This window comes from Pogonomyrmex barbatus, unplaced genomic scaffold, assembly GCF_055798465.1.
Source record: "Pogonomyrmex barbatus isolate J1 unplaced genomic scaffold, ASM5579846v1 scaffold12, whole genome shotgun sequence".
Classification (NCBI taxonomy): domain Eukaryota; kingdom Metazoa; phylum Arthropoda; class Insecta; order Hymenoptera; family Formicidae; genus Pogonomyrmex; species Pogonomyrmex barbatus.
The window spans coordinates 6,712,490-6,728,611 of record NW_028297108.1 but is presented as its reverse complement, the minus strand read 5'-3'; the positions used below and the strand labels follow the sequence as shown (position 1 = coordinate 6,728,611).

General features: G+C 38.5%; 2 protein-coding genes across 2 annotated transcripts; one reads left to right on the top strand and one right to left on the bottom strand.

The window, feature by feature from the left end:
- Positions 1-1,012: 1,012 nt before the first annotated feature.
- Positions 1,013-9,522, top strand: LOC105431279 (Golgi-specific brefeldin A-resistance guanine nucleotide exchange factor 1-like). The gene is made up of 15 exons (XM_089071998.1): positions 1,013-1,326; positions 1,748-1,946; positions 2,019-2,246; positions 2,308-2,414; positions 2,483-3,053; positions 3,195-3,565; positions 3,655-3,832; positions 3,914-4,029; positions 4,126-4,311; positions 4,387-4,722; positions 4,800-5,008; positions 5,085-5,327; positions 5,435-5,933; positions 6,016-8,208; positions 8,501-9,522. Exons 1-15 carry the CDS (start codon positions 1,204-1,206, stop codon positions 8,597-8,599), a joined length of 5,658 nt encoding a protein of 1,885 aa, XP_088928124.1. The 5' UTR covers positions 1,013-1,203; the 3' UTR covers positions 8,600-9,522.
- Positions 8,725-15,975, bottom strand: LOC105431237 (zinc finger CCHC domain-containing protein 24). Its single transcript, XM_011645292.3, has 4 exons — positions 14,350-15,975; positions 13,773-14,024; positions 11,527-11,691; positions 8,725-10,827 (listed from the first exon to the last, which is right to left on the bottom strand). The coding sequence occupies exons 1-4, from the start codon at positions 14,542-14,544 to the stop codon at positions 10,708-10,710; spliced, it is 732 nt and encodes a 243-aa protein (XP_011643594.1). The 5' UTR covers positions 14,545-15,975; the 3' UTR covers positions 8,725-10,707.
- Between the last annotated feature and the right edge of the window lie 147 nt (positions 15,976-16,122).

Sequence of the window (16,122 nt, the reverse complement as noted above, 5' to 3'; positions counted from 1 at the left end):
AATATGTGCTTTAATAAGCAAGTGTTAAATATTTATATATTAAAATAAAATATAAAATATTTTATTTTTTAAATTAAAATGTAATAATAAATATATAAATCATACATAGTATATATATATATATATATATATAGAAGTGTAATATTTTATTATTTTCAAATAAGATATTTCGAAAAAATAAAATTATTTTTCAATTTTTCTTGTTTTCTAAACAAATAAATTTTATTTTTATTAAATTTTTTTCATTATTTATGGGCACAATTTTATTATATACAGGATGTCCCGTAAGTCAAAGTCAATCGCTCGAGAAATAACGCAAAAACAAGAAAAAAAGTTGATATGAATCCGGAAATGTAACTAATTGGCAAAAATTATTTCTAATTTCTTAGATAGATATCTCTTGATCCACTTAAACTGTATATATTCAAAATACGAACACTTTATTTTTTAATATTATGCGAAGAGAGCGTTATACATAGCAGTGATTTTCTGACCTACATTCATTGTTTTTAAGTTATTGCCATTTTTATGCTGAAATTTAAAATTGTATTTCGAATTTTTTGTCAAAGTTAAAAGAGAATGGACGGACACGCGCGCGCGCGAGTACGCACACATGCACACCACTGCCAAGGAATATTAAGAGCTGCATCTCTACGTGAGGGTAGTGTTAAAGCAGCTTTTTTATTTGACTTTAGTTATGTTATAAAACTCATATACTAATCATACTTTCTTTTAATTTTGACAAAAAGTTCGAAATACGGCAATTTCAATTTTCAGCATAAAAATGGCGATAACTCAAAAACAACATTTCCAGACATACATGTTTATAACAATTTTTTTTCTTATTTTTGGGACCCCAATCATCTTCCAAGCGATTGATCATAACTTACGGAATATCCTGTATATATGTATGTATGTATGATATATATACACACACACACCACGCACGCGCGTGTGGTGTGTATAACGTCACGCTCTTACATTATCGACTAATCGAACGTTGCCGTTTGGCCGCGAGATTCGTGGTCGACGGTCGACGGTGGTTGACGGATAGGTCGATGGTTACCGCGTTGGAAGTTGAGACGGTGGTGGGAAGTGGCAGCTTGACGTGACGGATTTTCAGGAATGTGCGGTGGTCGAATTTATTTGGCTGCGTTGTGCATTTAGGCTCCTGTTATGGCGTAACGACAAGATTACACGAGGATGAGCAGAATCACGAGGCCCGTGGGCCTCTGTAGGGGCGGCTTGTACGTCGTCGAGGGCGAAGTATGTCTCCTGGTGACGGCGATGCGACGTGGTGCTCGATGGTCGTCGCATTCTCACCAGGTTAGAATCTTAGCTACCTTTATCTGTATAACGATGTCCATTTCTACCAATATTAATTAACTTTAATCTTGGTTTAACTTGCTTTATTGCTCTTTCTTTGATTTTAAGAATTAGAAAAAGCTGATAAATTAAATCGAGATTGAAGTTAATATACAATGATGAAAATGGACAAGACGATTAGCATCTGCGTGGGAATACACATTTGTTATCGCTTCTATCAAATCGGATATATTGTGATATTGTTCTAGCAGCTGACACTTTGATGCTTATCCCACGTAGCCCATTTGTACTAATGTCTCTTAATTTTAATTCTTAAAACTAATAGAAAATATAAAAATCAAATTAAGATTAAAATTTATCTAGAATCTTTCTAGAATTATACTAAATCTTTCTAGAAAGTTCATTCTGATTTAATTTTTAGGATGACAATCAGGACATTCTCATGAAAGGCTTGAATACCTTAAAGGAAGTGTTAAATGAACATAGAGATCTATCACAGTTGGAGCCTGCAGTTTTTCTCACTCCTTTTCTGGAAATTATAAGATCTGAAGAAACTACAGGACCTGTGACTAGCTTAGCACTGTCTGCTGTTAATAAGATAATTTCTTATGGTCTCGTTGGTTAGTTTCAATCATTATTAGTTTTAATAATGTTTCTTCTTTTTTTATAATTTAATATATGTTGGTTTTTAGATCCTAATCATCCTGCTATAGCATCTTGCGTAGAAGCGATTGCCGATGCAGTTACACATGCGAGGTTTGTAGGTGCTGATGCTTCTGGTGATGGAGTGGTCCTCATGCGAGTTCTGCAAGTTCTGAGAGCCCTCATGCTCTCATCTGCTGGCGATTATCTTTCTAATGAAAGTGTATGCGAAATTATGCTGAGTTGCTTTAGGATATGTTTTGAAACACGTCTCAGTGGTGAGTTATGTTGTTTCACATTTTGCTAACAAATCGCAAATATAACAAGATATTTTTACAGAAATACTTAGAAAAACCGCAGAACATTGCCTGAGGGATATGGTTCAACATTTATTCACCAGGTTACCTCAATTTGTCGACGATATCAGAGCCTTGCCGAACATAAAAGTGAGTTTACTATATTTATAAGTATCTGTATATCATATACAGTGTTTTATATATATATCTTTTAACAGAAAATGAGAGCAAACAATATGGAAAATACTCGCAGCAAGAGTAGAAAACACAAAAGTTATATGAAACAAAAGTCCAAATCTACCACGGATGACATTGACGAGAAAGAACCACATATTTCAAGTTCAGTTGACAAAATACGAGCTAGTCACTTGGCTACCACTCCCGTCTCACCAGTTGGTAATATCGTTGATATGCAGGGATCATTGAATCATGGAAGCATTGACAAAAACGAGGATGATAAGAATGAGAATAAAATTATTACCAAAGATACTGCTAAAATTATTAACAAAGATACTGCTGAAAATGAACAAAGTTCATTTAACAACTGTAAAGTAGTGGATAATCAGGAGGCTAATAAGAAGCAGGAGATTGATAAAGATGTAAGCAACAGAGATATTAAGAACGAGACAGAAACAGTTGAAGCGAACAATGCATTTGAAAATGTCGATGTGGAGAATAAAATCGCAGTCTCGGCAGAAAATAAGAGCATAGAGAAAGAAGATACAACTGATCAGAAGAATACAGATGAATCCGAATCTTCCATTAAGCAATCTGTCTCAGAAAGTCAAGGTATTTGTCTTTTTTGCCATTTTAAAATAAATATAAGAGTCAAATTGTTTTATAAAAATCAAGTTTGACTTTTACTATTAATTAAAATAAATAATTTTATAATAATATCTACGTCTTCACATTTTTCGGATGATTGTGCAGGCGACGAGGAGAAAAGCATCGATTTAGCGCAATCTCCGACTGGTAGCGTGGAAGATTTATCGATAGACGAGAATGTGTCCAAGATGTCTAAAGTGAAGGAATCTGAGCAAATCGAGGAATATGTGAATAGTCAAGGAGTACGATTTATTCCATTACAACAGCGGGCATCGTACGGCGCGTTATGCGTTCGTGAACTATTCAGATTTCTTATTTCTCTATGTAGTCCTCTCGACAAGCAAAACAATGAAATTATGACCCACTTGGGTCTTAGCTTATTACAAGTGGCATTGGAGATCGCCGCCGACGCTCTTTCTAACTTTTCATCTTTACTTGCGCTTGTGAAGGATGATTTGTGTAGAAATCTAATCTTGGTAAGAGAAACTAATTAACTGTTACAATTGCATTTCATGTTTATTAATGAGGAAATGAGATAAATATTATTATGTTCTGAATTTATTAGCTACTTGGAACAGACAGATTGTCAATTCTCGCTGTAGATCTTCAAGTATCATTCCTGCTATTTGAATCGCAAAGAGAACATTTAAAATTTCAACTGGAACATTATTTAATTAAATTAATGGAAATAGTTGTTTCCGAATCTAATAGGATATCATACGAGCAACGGGAATTAGCCCTTGGTACATCTTTATTTTAGCAAATATAATACAATATGCAAATGCACGATATATACTGACGATATAAATTTTTATGATTTGTAGAAGCTATAGTAAGATTGTGGAGAATACCCGGTTTACCTGCTGAGTTATATTTAAATTACGATTGTGGGCTTTACTGCACGAATTTGTATGAAGAACTTATGAAAATGTTTTCTAAGGTATCTCTCCTCATAAATATTATGAATTAATGTATCAGGAATTTTATGTCTTTAAAATTTTTATTTAAATTTTTATTTAAAATTTTTATTTTTTAGAATGTTTCTCTACCAATGACTAATGGTATGCACACCATACAATTGATATCCTTGGACGCCATAATAATGCTGATCATTGGCATGAAGATTCGTTGTAAAGGCGAGTTGTGCAAACCATCGCGTCACGAAGCGTCATTAAATCTACCCACACGGGAAGACTTGCTCGCTATAAAAGCAAACAAGCGGGTGAGTACTTTTGCTTTTCTTTTACGTCAGATACTTCTACTTCAGATTGACTGAATTTTTCCTTGTTATTTCCAGTGGTTGGTTCTTGGCACGGAGAAATTTAATGAGAATCCACGGGAAGGTATAGCGAAACTTACGGAACACGGTCTCCTAGGTGGTACTCCCGGTCATTCGGATCCCGAAAAAGTCGCAAAACTTCTAAGAGAGAATCCTGGTTTGGATAAGAAAGCGATCGGCGAATACATCAGCAAGAAAGAAAACAAAAACATTCTCAATTATTTCGTGCATAATTTCGATTTAAGAAATACCCGAATCGATCAAGCGCTGCGACTTTATTTGGAATCGTTCAGATTACCCGGGGAAGCTCCTCTTATATCTCTTTTACTCGAGAAATTTGCCGAACATTGGCATGTGAGTATACATAATCTAGAATTTATTAGAAATAATACAGGCGTGAAGTTTGAGTAACAAATCATTATTGCGTTTAGGACAGCAATGGTAGACCATTTGCTTCGGCTGATGCCGCCTTTACATTAGCTTATGCGGTTATCATGTTAAATGTTGATCAGCATAATTATAATGTAAAGAGGCAAAATAATCCAATGACTGCCGACGAATTTAAAAGAAATTTGAAGAAAGTTAATGGCGATACTGATTTCGATCAAGATATGTTAGATGAGATATATACTTCGATTAAGTGAGTGTTATAAAATGAGACATAGACTGGATTATTCAAATTATAAATAAGTATCATCTATCTATTATTTGTGCAGAGGAGAGGAAATAGTAATGCCGGCGGAACAAACTGGATTGGTAAAAGAGAATTATTTATGGAAAGTTTTATTGAGAAGAGGTGCCGGGCCTGAAAGTATATATTTGAAAGTAGGTAATTCTGGAGAATTCATCGATAAAGATTTAGCCCAGCACGCATGGGGTCCGATTGTGAGTGCTCTTTGTCGAGCTTACGATAAAGCACCAGACAGATTGCAGCACAAAGTGACTGAAACATTCCTTAGGTTTGTGTTTTTCTCTTTATCTATCTTTAGCTATCTTAAATTTACATTTATATTAACTATAACATTTATATTAACATTTATATTAACTTTTCGTTTTTCTCTTTCAGTTGCGCGGCTATCAGTGCTCATCATAGCATGTGCGGCGAGTTGGATACGCTTATAGTGAGTCTGTGTAAATTTACGGGCTTGATAATCGGCGGAAAACCTGAGCAAGTGGTTTTACATCTCGGTGAAAGTTCGAAATCCCAAAGGGCTGCTGATACCCTCTTCGAAATAACGCGTTTACACGGGGATGCTTTGAGAGCCTCTTGGAAAAATATTATCGATTGTCTACAATCGCTCTATGAGGCGAGGTTGTTGCCGGAAAACCTAACAGAAGCGGAGGACTTTATTGATCCATCTGGCAAAATATCTTTACTCCGAGAACCAACAACACCCAAAGCTTCTTCGGCCGATCAAGGAATATTAGCATCATTCCTCAATTTCTATAATGCTGATACGTCACGGGTGTCACATCCTGCTGAGGCGACCGCGCGAAAGAAAGCCATGGAATTTATCGCCAAATGTTGTCTTGAGAAAATTATAGAGGAAAGCAAGTTCTTTCAGGTAAATCGATGTTTGATTGTTACATGATTGTTATAATTATGATTTTAATATATATATTTTAATAATCTTTATCATTTTGCAGAGTGAATCACTTAATTCTCTCGTTGGTGCTTTAGTTTCGGTGAATTCTAATGACGAAGATATATCTATATTTCTATTGGAATTACTGCTAAAAGTAACTATACAGAATCGCGATAGAGTAACATGTATCTGGCCGGTAGTCCAAGGTCATTTGGATCGTCTGTTAACGGTAGCTGCGCGCGAGAATCATCCTTACTTGCTTGAGAGAGTGGCTGTGGGTATGCTGAATTTGGCTATCAGACTTTTACGCGGAGAAGAATTTGCGTGTCTGTCTCCTCTATTATCTTTGACCCATTTGCCGTCTGCGACAACCGCACCGTTAGCTCGACAAATCGCCTATGGTCTGTTCGAGCTGCTGAAAACGGGCGCCGCTAATATTCACAGCGCCGAAGATTGGAAGGTGGTATTCAGTCTTCTGGAGTGCGCCGGTGCAGGCGCATTGGCGCCTAGACGATCCAACACGGTCTTGGACGAGACGGCGAACGCTCGGGCATCGGTTTTGGATCCTAGACCTATTAGTCCCGTACCGGAATGGGTATTAGTGTCGCCGACTGGTACAGAAGCGCCGCTTCCGGTAGCCGCCGATACGATAGTGCTGGCGCGTGATTTGCAACCGCACGATTCGGTGGCGTTCGTTAAATGCTGCGAAAGCCTAAACTTCTTGGTGCGTGATATGGCGCATGTTACGCCCTTTAATTTTGATCTGTGCATTAACTGCGTGAGAACGTTTGCCGAGGCAGTACTGCAATGCGCGGGAAAACGAAACAGAGTATGCAATTCTACGGAGGAATTGATCGGCTATCAAAAGAGCTTTGAGCAGCTGTTGAAACTAATGGAGACGCTACATACAAGAATCGCACGGATATTCCGATGGTGGGCAGATGAAGGTAGTATTGATGATGGTATATCTTTATGGCCGCAAGCCTGGCGACCTCTACTGCAAGGTATCGCACGACTTTGCTGCGATACTCGCAAAGAGGTACGCGTAGCGGCAATCTCATATCTTCAAAGAACCTTGTTAGCGTCCGATTTGGCACAATTGTCCGCAATAGAGTGGTCGCAATGTCTAGAGGAAGTATTATTTCCACTGTTGGCGCAATTACTGGGTCCGATTGCAGCCAACGATCCTATCGGCGTCGCAGAAACGAGAGTCAGGGCCGCGGGACTGGTTTCCAAAGTTTTTCTTCATCATCTAACTCCTCTTCTGACTTTACCCGGTTTTCTGCCGTTGTGGTTAACGATACTCGAATTTCTACGGACGTACATGCATGCCGACAATAGCGAAAATTTATTTGAAGCGATCCCCGAATCGCTAAAGAATATGTTGCTGGTGATGTCGTCGACCAACGTTCTAGTGCCGAGCTCCAATCTTTGGGCGCCCACGTGGAGGGCAATAGACGCGTTTCTGCCGAATCTGAGAACGGAACTCTTCCCAGAACCGCCCGTCGCTGTTCTGTCGCCACCGCAATTGCCGCCGCAGCAATCACTGCAGCCGCAGGTTATCAGCTTGGTCGGCCAACAGCAATCACCATCCTTTCCGGGATCTATAGCTCCACAACCAGAAAGTATTTCTGCTTCGGCTGACGTTGAAAACTTCATTGAGAACAATGCAGATGCGAAGACCGCGACGCAGTCTGTGGATATTCTTAATCCTGCGCAATCCGTCGGAATTCCAGTTCCAGTTTCGTTGCCGACATTGATGTACAATACCGATGGTAAGGAGACGCAACAAGTAATTACTCTAATTGGTCAACCAGCGCCCAGCGTGTCCAGTCCGGTCGCGGTGCAACCAACAGCTCAGACTTTCTTTGATATTTGCTACTCAGTGAATTCCTTAACCGGCGAAAAGACGTTTGAACGACAGCAACATCAGCAGGAACAGCAGCAGCATCAACAGGAACAGCAGCAGCAACAACAACAACTACAACAACAGCAACAACAACTTTCTGTGCTAACAAGCGAGGAAGAACATAGCAAATTGGTAAAGAACACGGCGCAAAATGTTGGTTTGGCAGATGAAAAGCGTGATTTGGTTCTTGCGATGAAAAAATATGAGGAATGGAAACAACAACAGGAACAGCAACAACTGTTGATGCAACAACAGTGTACGCAATCTGTGCAATCATACGGACAGACAATGCGATATCAACATCCGACGACAGAAAATTCCCCATACCGCGTGGGTCCGTCAGAGGTAAATCTATGTCTTATATCTTGACCGGATCTTGAATAGTTAATCGTTCGGGTCAATATTTTGTCTTGAGATTAATCAGTACAATTCTTTTATACTAAATTAACGGAACAATCAATATGTTAATTCATTAACATTAATGAAGCGATGGTTAAAAATGTTTTTTGCGAGCGCATTTGTAATTGTGAAAAATCGATATGATCCATAGCTTCATCATATGGAAAAATAATTGAATAGTTTACTTTTTCCGATAGCGGAAGCTATGGTAAAATGTAACTCAATATTTTGTTTACAGACGAAGACAGTAGATTCTGATGGGGCGACGACGTTTAATTCCGCGACGTATTTTAGCGAGGATCCAGCGGATCTTCTCTTCGTCGTCACTAATCCTTGACCACTGTATATTTCTTATGTATAAATTGTATCATATAAAATATTTCTACAGTGCGTGGTTATATTCTGTGTAGAACATCGAGAATGATTGATTATAGATAAGGAAAAATAAGCATAGGCGCAGAGTTGTTGTATCTTTGGTTTGTATTTGGAAAGCACTCATTATATACAAATAATATATATGTACCATACAGGTATGTTCGCGTTATTGTTAAGATTATCATTTATTGCGTAATCTCAGCAATAACAATGACAATACAACTCGTTGTTCTCGGCTCCTAGTGTTCATCACTCCTAGCACTCGTTACATCATATGTTTCGTTTTTAAATTTTTTGCATTTTTTGCGGACGAAAGGAGCTCTTCACGAATAAGCCAAATGCATAGGCCAAATCTTCTTGAAAAACCGATCAGTTTCTCATTACTGATGTTTTATCGACGTGTTGCATCTGTGTTTCACATACACACATAGAATGCTGCGAATCATCTATCTCGATTCATACAAATTCTACTTAACATTTACAAATTCTACTACTACAGCAGGTAAGAGAATTCTAATCTCTCATGTCCGCATGAATACGTGTGTTAGGTTCGTACATGTTCAATGCGATTTATAGAAAATGGCAAATTAATTGACAATGATTTCGAGAATCCATTGCGATCTCAACGAGTTTCGAGGCCGAAGATATTGTAAATACGCGAAAGACAGTCTTGCGTCAGTCGTTGGCGATTCCGTATCACGAACAGGTAAAAGGTGTTGAGCTCTGCATATGCATTTATAGCCTCGATAAGAACGAACTCTACGAAATTACATCGGTTTTCATCGTTGTTTGTAATTATACTTTTAACTCAAATGTCTCTCCATTTGTGCGATATCGTAGACCAATCTGTACATATGCAAATAATATATTGAATAAGAAGAGAGATTTGTACACGTATCATGTTTATGTTCCCGGAGCCAAAGAATATCCAATGAATAAAGCGGCCTCTGCGCGATCAATATCTCGATACAAAAGATAAGAATGAAGCTAATAATGTAATATATATTAATATATAATGATTAAATTATAATGATATATTAATGCAGCTGTGAAAGGACTAATATAATAAATGGAAGTTGTACAATAATACCTTCTGAATATAATAACAACGTAGATAAAATGACAATTGATATCAATAAATTATTGTGGAATATTGTTTGTGCGCAGGGGTTGCTTCATATTAGATGTGCCAACCGATCATTTTCTAATTTTTTAAATTAATACTTTTTTTGGTATCAAAAATAGAACTTTTAAATTTTCTGACTTTAATATTCATCAAAATAATTGATAAAAAAATTAGAAAATTCCAAACTAGTGTCTTTAATACAAAAAAAAAATATTAATTTAAAAAATGGAAATAGACTGTATGACTGTACATAGACTGTATGACTGTGAATAGAACATGACTGTACATTTCTAGTGTAAAAATTATATCGATATTGCGTTTTCGTATTGCAGTTCGGAATTATCATAAATATTTTTTTTTTTTTTTTAATTTTTTCCTCCTTATTTCTTTTACGGGGATAATTCCCTTTCTCGAAGATGTACTCGCGATTATTATTAGCTCTTAGGGTTAGAACATTTTATTATATCCCTGAGAACGATGCCCTCGTTTTTTTTACTCGTATACAACACGCGTTCCTTCATATGCGCGGGGATACGATAGTATTTATCGAAAATTTTAGAGTCCCATTACTGGCACGTATCTAATATTCTATCTAATATTCGTGTAGGTAATAATATTGTTCAGCAATATACATAAATAATAAAGCGCCGCGTCCTCGATCGTTAGCAAAAATCATGCGATAAAAAACTCTAATCGTAAATAATGTACATAAAAATATATCATTTCATTTGTCTCTCTTGCTCTCTTTCTCTCTCGCTATGATTTCATTCATATTTCATCTCGAGCGTTGTACGCCCGATCCAATCCACATTCGCGTCGACGCATTTCGTGGACGTCTCGAACGAATCGTCTTCCCTCCAGCTCACCGCTAAACCCTTTCCCTCTCGTTGACGCGATTAATTGGATCGGCGAGATAAATTGGACGGAATTCGGCTATCGCTAAGCTACTGCGTCGCGCTGCGTCTGCAATAATAGCCCAACGTCTTACACTTCTCGCAGAGATGCTGAGGATGTACCTTGCTCTGATCGGACACGTCCAGACCATCGGGTTTTTCCAACGGCCTCTGAAAATAATAGAAATGATTTTCTACTGCCCACACCGTTTGCGCTTTCGCGAGTGAAGAAGCGAGACGAGAATAGAAATCTTATTAGAGATCTCGATCCGAATGTGGTCTCAACGTACAAAGACGTTCTCCTGTTCGCCCGACGTTAAATTACGTCTCACTAATACAATTGGCATTGTTGCAATGTAATTTAGATCGACGTCGTTAACATTGTCGAATTGACATTCGTTTCCCAGTTTCGGTTTTCGGAAGAGAAGAACTTGGCGGTGGTACAGCGATCTTGGAATCGTCATCTACTCGCTCGCGGAGCGAAGCGGAGCGGAGCGGCGTAGCCGCTGACGCTCGATTATAATAGGAATTTCGCAAAACGCCTTTTGGGATCTGTAACGTAACGATTACCGGTGACTCCGACCGGGGTATTTCTGCACACCGGACGGCAAAGAGCGCGGCCGAGCGCGATTATGCGACTATAATTAGCTTTCGCGTCGGTTTGCACGAGATTTCGTTCTCTCGGCCGCGCAATATTTCGAGAGAGCGAAAACGGTTCCAAGAGTCTTTTTAGCGAGACCGACGGCGGGGCCCCCCGTCGTCGTGGAAGATTCCGACTAATTTTATGTTCTAACGATTAAACCAGACGGGGGGAAAATCACCGCGAAATCAGATGGAGGAGATGGACACCTCCATCCCCCGCGCGCTCACCTGCTTGTGAGGGTACACGTTTATGTGACACTTGATGCACTCCTGGCCCATATTGGCCCAGCTGTTGCCCGACATCCACTTGCGCTTGCACTTGGGACATTTGTATTCGCCGAAGCACCGCTTCTTGCCTTGGTACGGCGTCAGGCCCTCGCCCTTCGGTCGTGCCTGCGGAAATTGCGCAAATTTTCTTAATCGAGAAATTCAATTTCCCATTCTTTCGGTCTTCCCGCCGCTGCCGCGAAATTTCACGAAATGCAAATTCGGCAAACGCTTGAGCGATCGAATCGTTGAAAGCCGCGTATGTCGGGGATGTTGGCTCGCCAAGCTCGGCAGGTGGACCATAAATCTCTCGCATATATAATTAATATCGCGTAGAATTTGAAAATGATGTCGACAAATGAACGACCAAAAGACCATTGAAGAGGCTGATGCGCGAGCATTCGTGATACTCGCGCACAGATACAGCTTTCAAAGGGATATTATCTTCTTTGAGAAATACAAAAATCCTTCGTGAAATCTCAAATCTCAAATCGATCGATCAGCGTCGATCAATTATTTCATTTCGACTTGGAGAATAATTGCATTAGAATTCTACCCCTGTCGATAAATGAGAGTAATGTGAGAAGTAGTCACCTCCATCCGGGAGAAGCGTCTTAATTGGCTCACCCTCATCGAGCATGCCGCGTTGATTGACCGTGTGACGTCATACGTCCCAGAGATGCTGTTTGTTATGTCAATTAGCGCCCAATTGATGCACGCGCATCTCGCTATTGTTGCATCAAGGCACGCGTGCCGCTTTACGAGTATCGCTACATTTACTCATGGCTCGTTACGAAAGTTTTGTGTTCTCTGATAGAGATCTTTGCTGAGTCATTTCAACGAAATGAGAGAAGAAAGAGAAATTCTTTCCTATCGAAAAGAACGGATTTACTGAAGCGATTTAAAAAATTTGACCAGATATAAATAATTTTGTTGAGTCATCAGAAATAATTATGTAGGATACTCAAATTGATTGCTGGAATGGCAAAAATTTTTGCAATATTATAACACGTAACACTTAAGCGTCCTACATAATATTTTTGATGATCTAACAAAATTATTTTCAGCTCTGTATCTGTAAGCAAGTTTTTAGATTTACTTCGATAAAACCGTTATTTCATATATGTTTTACACTAACATTAATCAATTTTTTTAAGAGAAAGAATGAACTTTTGAACGATAAAAAGATAATATTATATTCGGAAATTATTTTTTTCTGAATATTTCCTAGTTATCAAATCTCAACTGAATCAATAATATATCAGTATTATAATTTCCTATTTAACAATATAATTGTTACGTATAACACACATTATATTGAGGAAATTATTGATGTAATGTCATCATTACTTGATATTTATTGAATTAGTTAGTGAAACAAAAATTTGTTATGATTAGATATTATGATTTGCCTTATGCTATTTTTTTATTAATTTTATATATTAAATTTAAATGTCTTAATTATAACTGAAAAATTTAAGAATGTATTCTGTAAGTAAATTGGGATATCAAAAAAGTATGCTGAAAATCGTAATAGGATGCTTTTCGGTTTCAATTTTAAGTATTAGTGATTAATACTCAATTTATTAATCATCCATTTAATCTTGATTTTATCTTCTATCCATCACTTTGTCCGATTCTCTATCAATGCTTTATCTAAAGCTCTATTCATTCTTAATCGAGCCTTATATTTTTATAATAAAGAGTTGATAAGATACATCTAAAACATTGTTGCGTTGTTAGATGACATTGATGTAATAATCGATCAACTTTTCCAGTGAATCAGACGTAGATTAATTAATCGCGTTTTAAAATCTTGAAATCGAATCATGATACGACAAAGATTACATTCAATTGCAGTATACTACAAGTTGTACTATGCACATCTGATTTTAAACTTCAATTTATGATTGCAATTTATATTTTCTTATTCGAGATTTAATTAACTGTTTAAAAAACGCTGATTTGCTTCAATGTTCTTACAAAGGAATCTTATACGATACTCGTGAGAGTTTTTATTTGTATTTTATATGGAAGATAATAATTATAAAATTATTATAATTGGAATTATTATAAAGTATGGAAATTATTGTGAAGTATTGAAAAAACCAATGAATCCTTTTAAAAAGTAACGAAATATGTAGCTAAGATTAAAATTAAGTAAAATAAGAAAAGAACGTGTAAAGCTTTTAAAAAAAAATACTGACCTGTGGACAATCCTTAATATAATGTCCTTTCTTGAAGCACAAATGACACAGGTATGTTGACGGCGGCTTTTTTATCGGTTTTCGGTCGTTCAAGACCAATTCGTTAAAATGTACCGCTAAATCCGCGATACTTTCCGTTCCGCTATCTCTCATGGGTCTGACGGATCCGGACGGATTCAACGCGTTTTGATGTAAATAAGCCTGCGATGTCGCACCGGGAAAATTGCTCCAGATCGTAGGAAGCAGTTTGCTCTAAAATGTAAACAAATAATCCGATCGATTTTTTTTTAAAATGACATTTGTCGAAAGGGCCTCGGGACAGCCTGAGTTCTTCTTTTCGGATATTTTTATTATTATTTGTTAGACTAAAGGTGTAATCTGTAGTTGTTCAGCGTACAATTTCCAGGTTTTGAAGATAAGATACTCTAAGACAATCTGGAAATAAACTCTTTATCTTTACTAAGGCACTGATCAAAAATTGAACTCGAGATGTTCAATGTATTGAAGAGTTCAGGTATTTAGATAAAGATAAATTCTGATCTTCGGGTATTTCGGTATTCGTCGTTCGGATGACTACCTGATCAGGTGGTTGCGACGGATTTTGCTCGGCGATGGCCAGGTAGACCCAGTTGAGCAAATGCGGCGGATAGGACGATTGCTGAAGAGTCTTTTGATTCGAGGCACCTATGCCGTTGATCGCACCGTAACCCGTATGAGCCGAGTTCTGCAACTGCAGGCGTTGCACAGCAGGTGTCGAATGGCAAGCGGCCATCTTTTTATCTAATCGGCTTGTAAGTTTATCGGTTCCGGGTGGTGTCGTCGTTTCCTGCCACCGACGGCGATTCCCTTCGGTAATCGTTTATCATCTCCCCGTCCTTGAATCCGAGCGACATTCTTCTCATTTAATTCATTGTCAAGAACTACTTCTTCATCAATCTTCCAGGGAAACTTTTCGGATTATAAAGGGAGAAAAATTAATGTTAAAATTATTGATGCTGATATTTCTTCGTTTCTCAATATTCCCTAATTTCTCTTAATTTTTATTTTAACGCATTTGTGATTAACGCATTAGTCAACTTCGATGACTTTCGTAAATGGCTTTCAAATCTGGAACTGTCATCACGTATCTTCATAAAATATCATTGTTTATACGACATTTAAATAGAATCGAATTGAAGATATTATCATAAGATCAAAGAAAATATTAAAAATGTGAAGATATTATAATCTTATTATGCAATTTTTTCGAATATGCCTCAAATTACTTCTTTTCTTCGGGAATTTCACTACGGAATTTCGTTGCGTTGTTTCACCGATCCTTCTCTCGATGCAACAATTCTTGGAAAAGTACATCTTCTTCAAGACGTGCACTTGACTTTTACGGGGGGGATCGCTCTTTAAACTTATCTCGCCTTCTGATATGCTACCGAGATGCGTATTCTTGCATGCACATTGCGGAAACGGTTTTCTCGGAATATTTTCGATTTCATGCTTTTCGCTCTTTTCATCAATCAACAGCTGTGGAAGCTCTCTTCGCTCGTAAAATCATCTGTATCATCTTCGCATTTATCATTAAGTACGTTTTCACTATTTTTAATGCTGATCCAGATAGCTGATCCAGTAGATCTCTCTTTCTTAAATTACTAATAAATTATCTTCCGTCCAAAATCACTCTATTTAATTCATTTCTGATCGTGACGAAACGATGAAAGCCCCCCTCCCCCCCCGATGAAAGCTCGTATCAATTTTAACTCGCGGAAGGATGCGGCATTTCTTCAACCGCTCCGAGCTTGCACAGATATGAAAATGTGTCGCACCGCGTTATCGAGAAATTGCGAAACTGTGAAATTGCAACCCGCATGTATGACTCACACCCGTTCTCCACGCAATCACGCGCGTCAAAGTCACCATTTCAAGTGTCTTCGTACTCGCATAATATCAATATCGGACGATCCGCTCGACGACGAGGAGGAGGAGGACGACGCACTCGCGCACTTCCGGGACCACTCGCTGTCCCGGACTCGCTGCGGCTAAAAAACTCGCGCGATTTTCACGCGGTTCCCACGATGCGGTCTCGGATCGCAGACGGATCCGCACTTCTCGATCTTCGTGACTTCTGCGCCCGTTGCTGTCCGAGTGCGACGCGCTCGCTGCGCGTCATATTAGACCGAAGACGATCCGACGTCGGGCAAACGTTCGAGACGCACGGCGAACGAATGCGGAGCGAACGCGCGTTAGAGCGGCGGCCGGATGCGTTACGCGGGGGAGCGGAGGAGGACCGAGAGCCGGAGGAGAATCGAGCCCCGCCATGTGGTGCGTCTATTTCCGTGCTCTCGACCGACACGGCGCC

Coding starts and splice junctions, on each gene's coding strand:
- LOC105431279 (XM_089071998.1), top strand. CDS start 1,204: ATGAGCAGAATCACGAGGCCCGTGGGCCTCTGTAGGGGCGGCTTGTAC. Junction 2,415..2,482: donor GAGCCTTGCCGAACATAAAA/GTGAGTTTACTA, acceptor ATCTTTTAACAG/AAAATGAGAGCAAACAATAT. Junction 5,009..5,084: donor GAGATATATACTTCGATTAA/GTGAGTGTTATA, acceptor TTATTTGTGCAG/AGGAGAGGAAATAGTAATGC.
- LOC105431237 (XM_011645292.3), bottom strand. CDS start 14,544: ATGGCCGCTTGCCATTCGACACCTGCTGTGCAACGCCTGCAGTTGCAG. Junction 14,025..14,349: donor CGTCGCAACCACCTGATCAG/GTAGTCATCCGA, acceptor TTTACATTTTAG/AGCAAACTGCTTCCTACGAT. Junction 10,828..11,526: donor ACGTGTACCCTCACAAGCAG/GTGAGCGCGCGG, acceptor TATTATTTTCAG/AGGCCGTTGGAAAAACCCGA.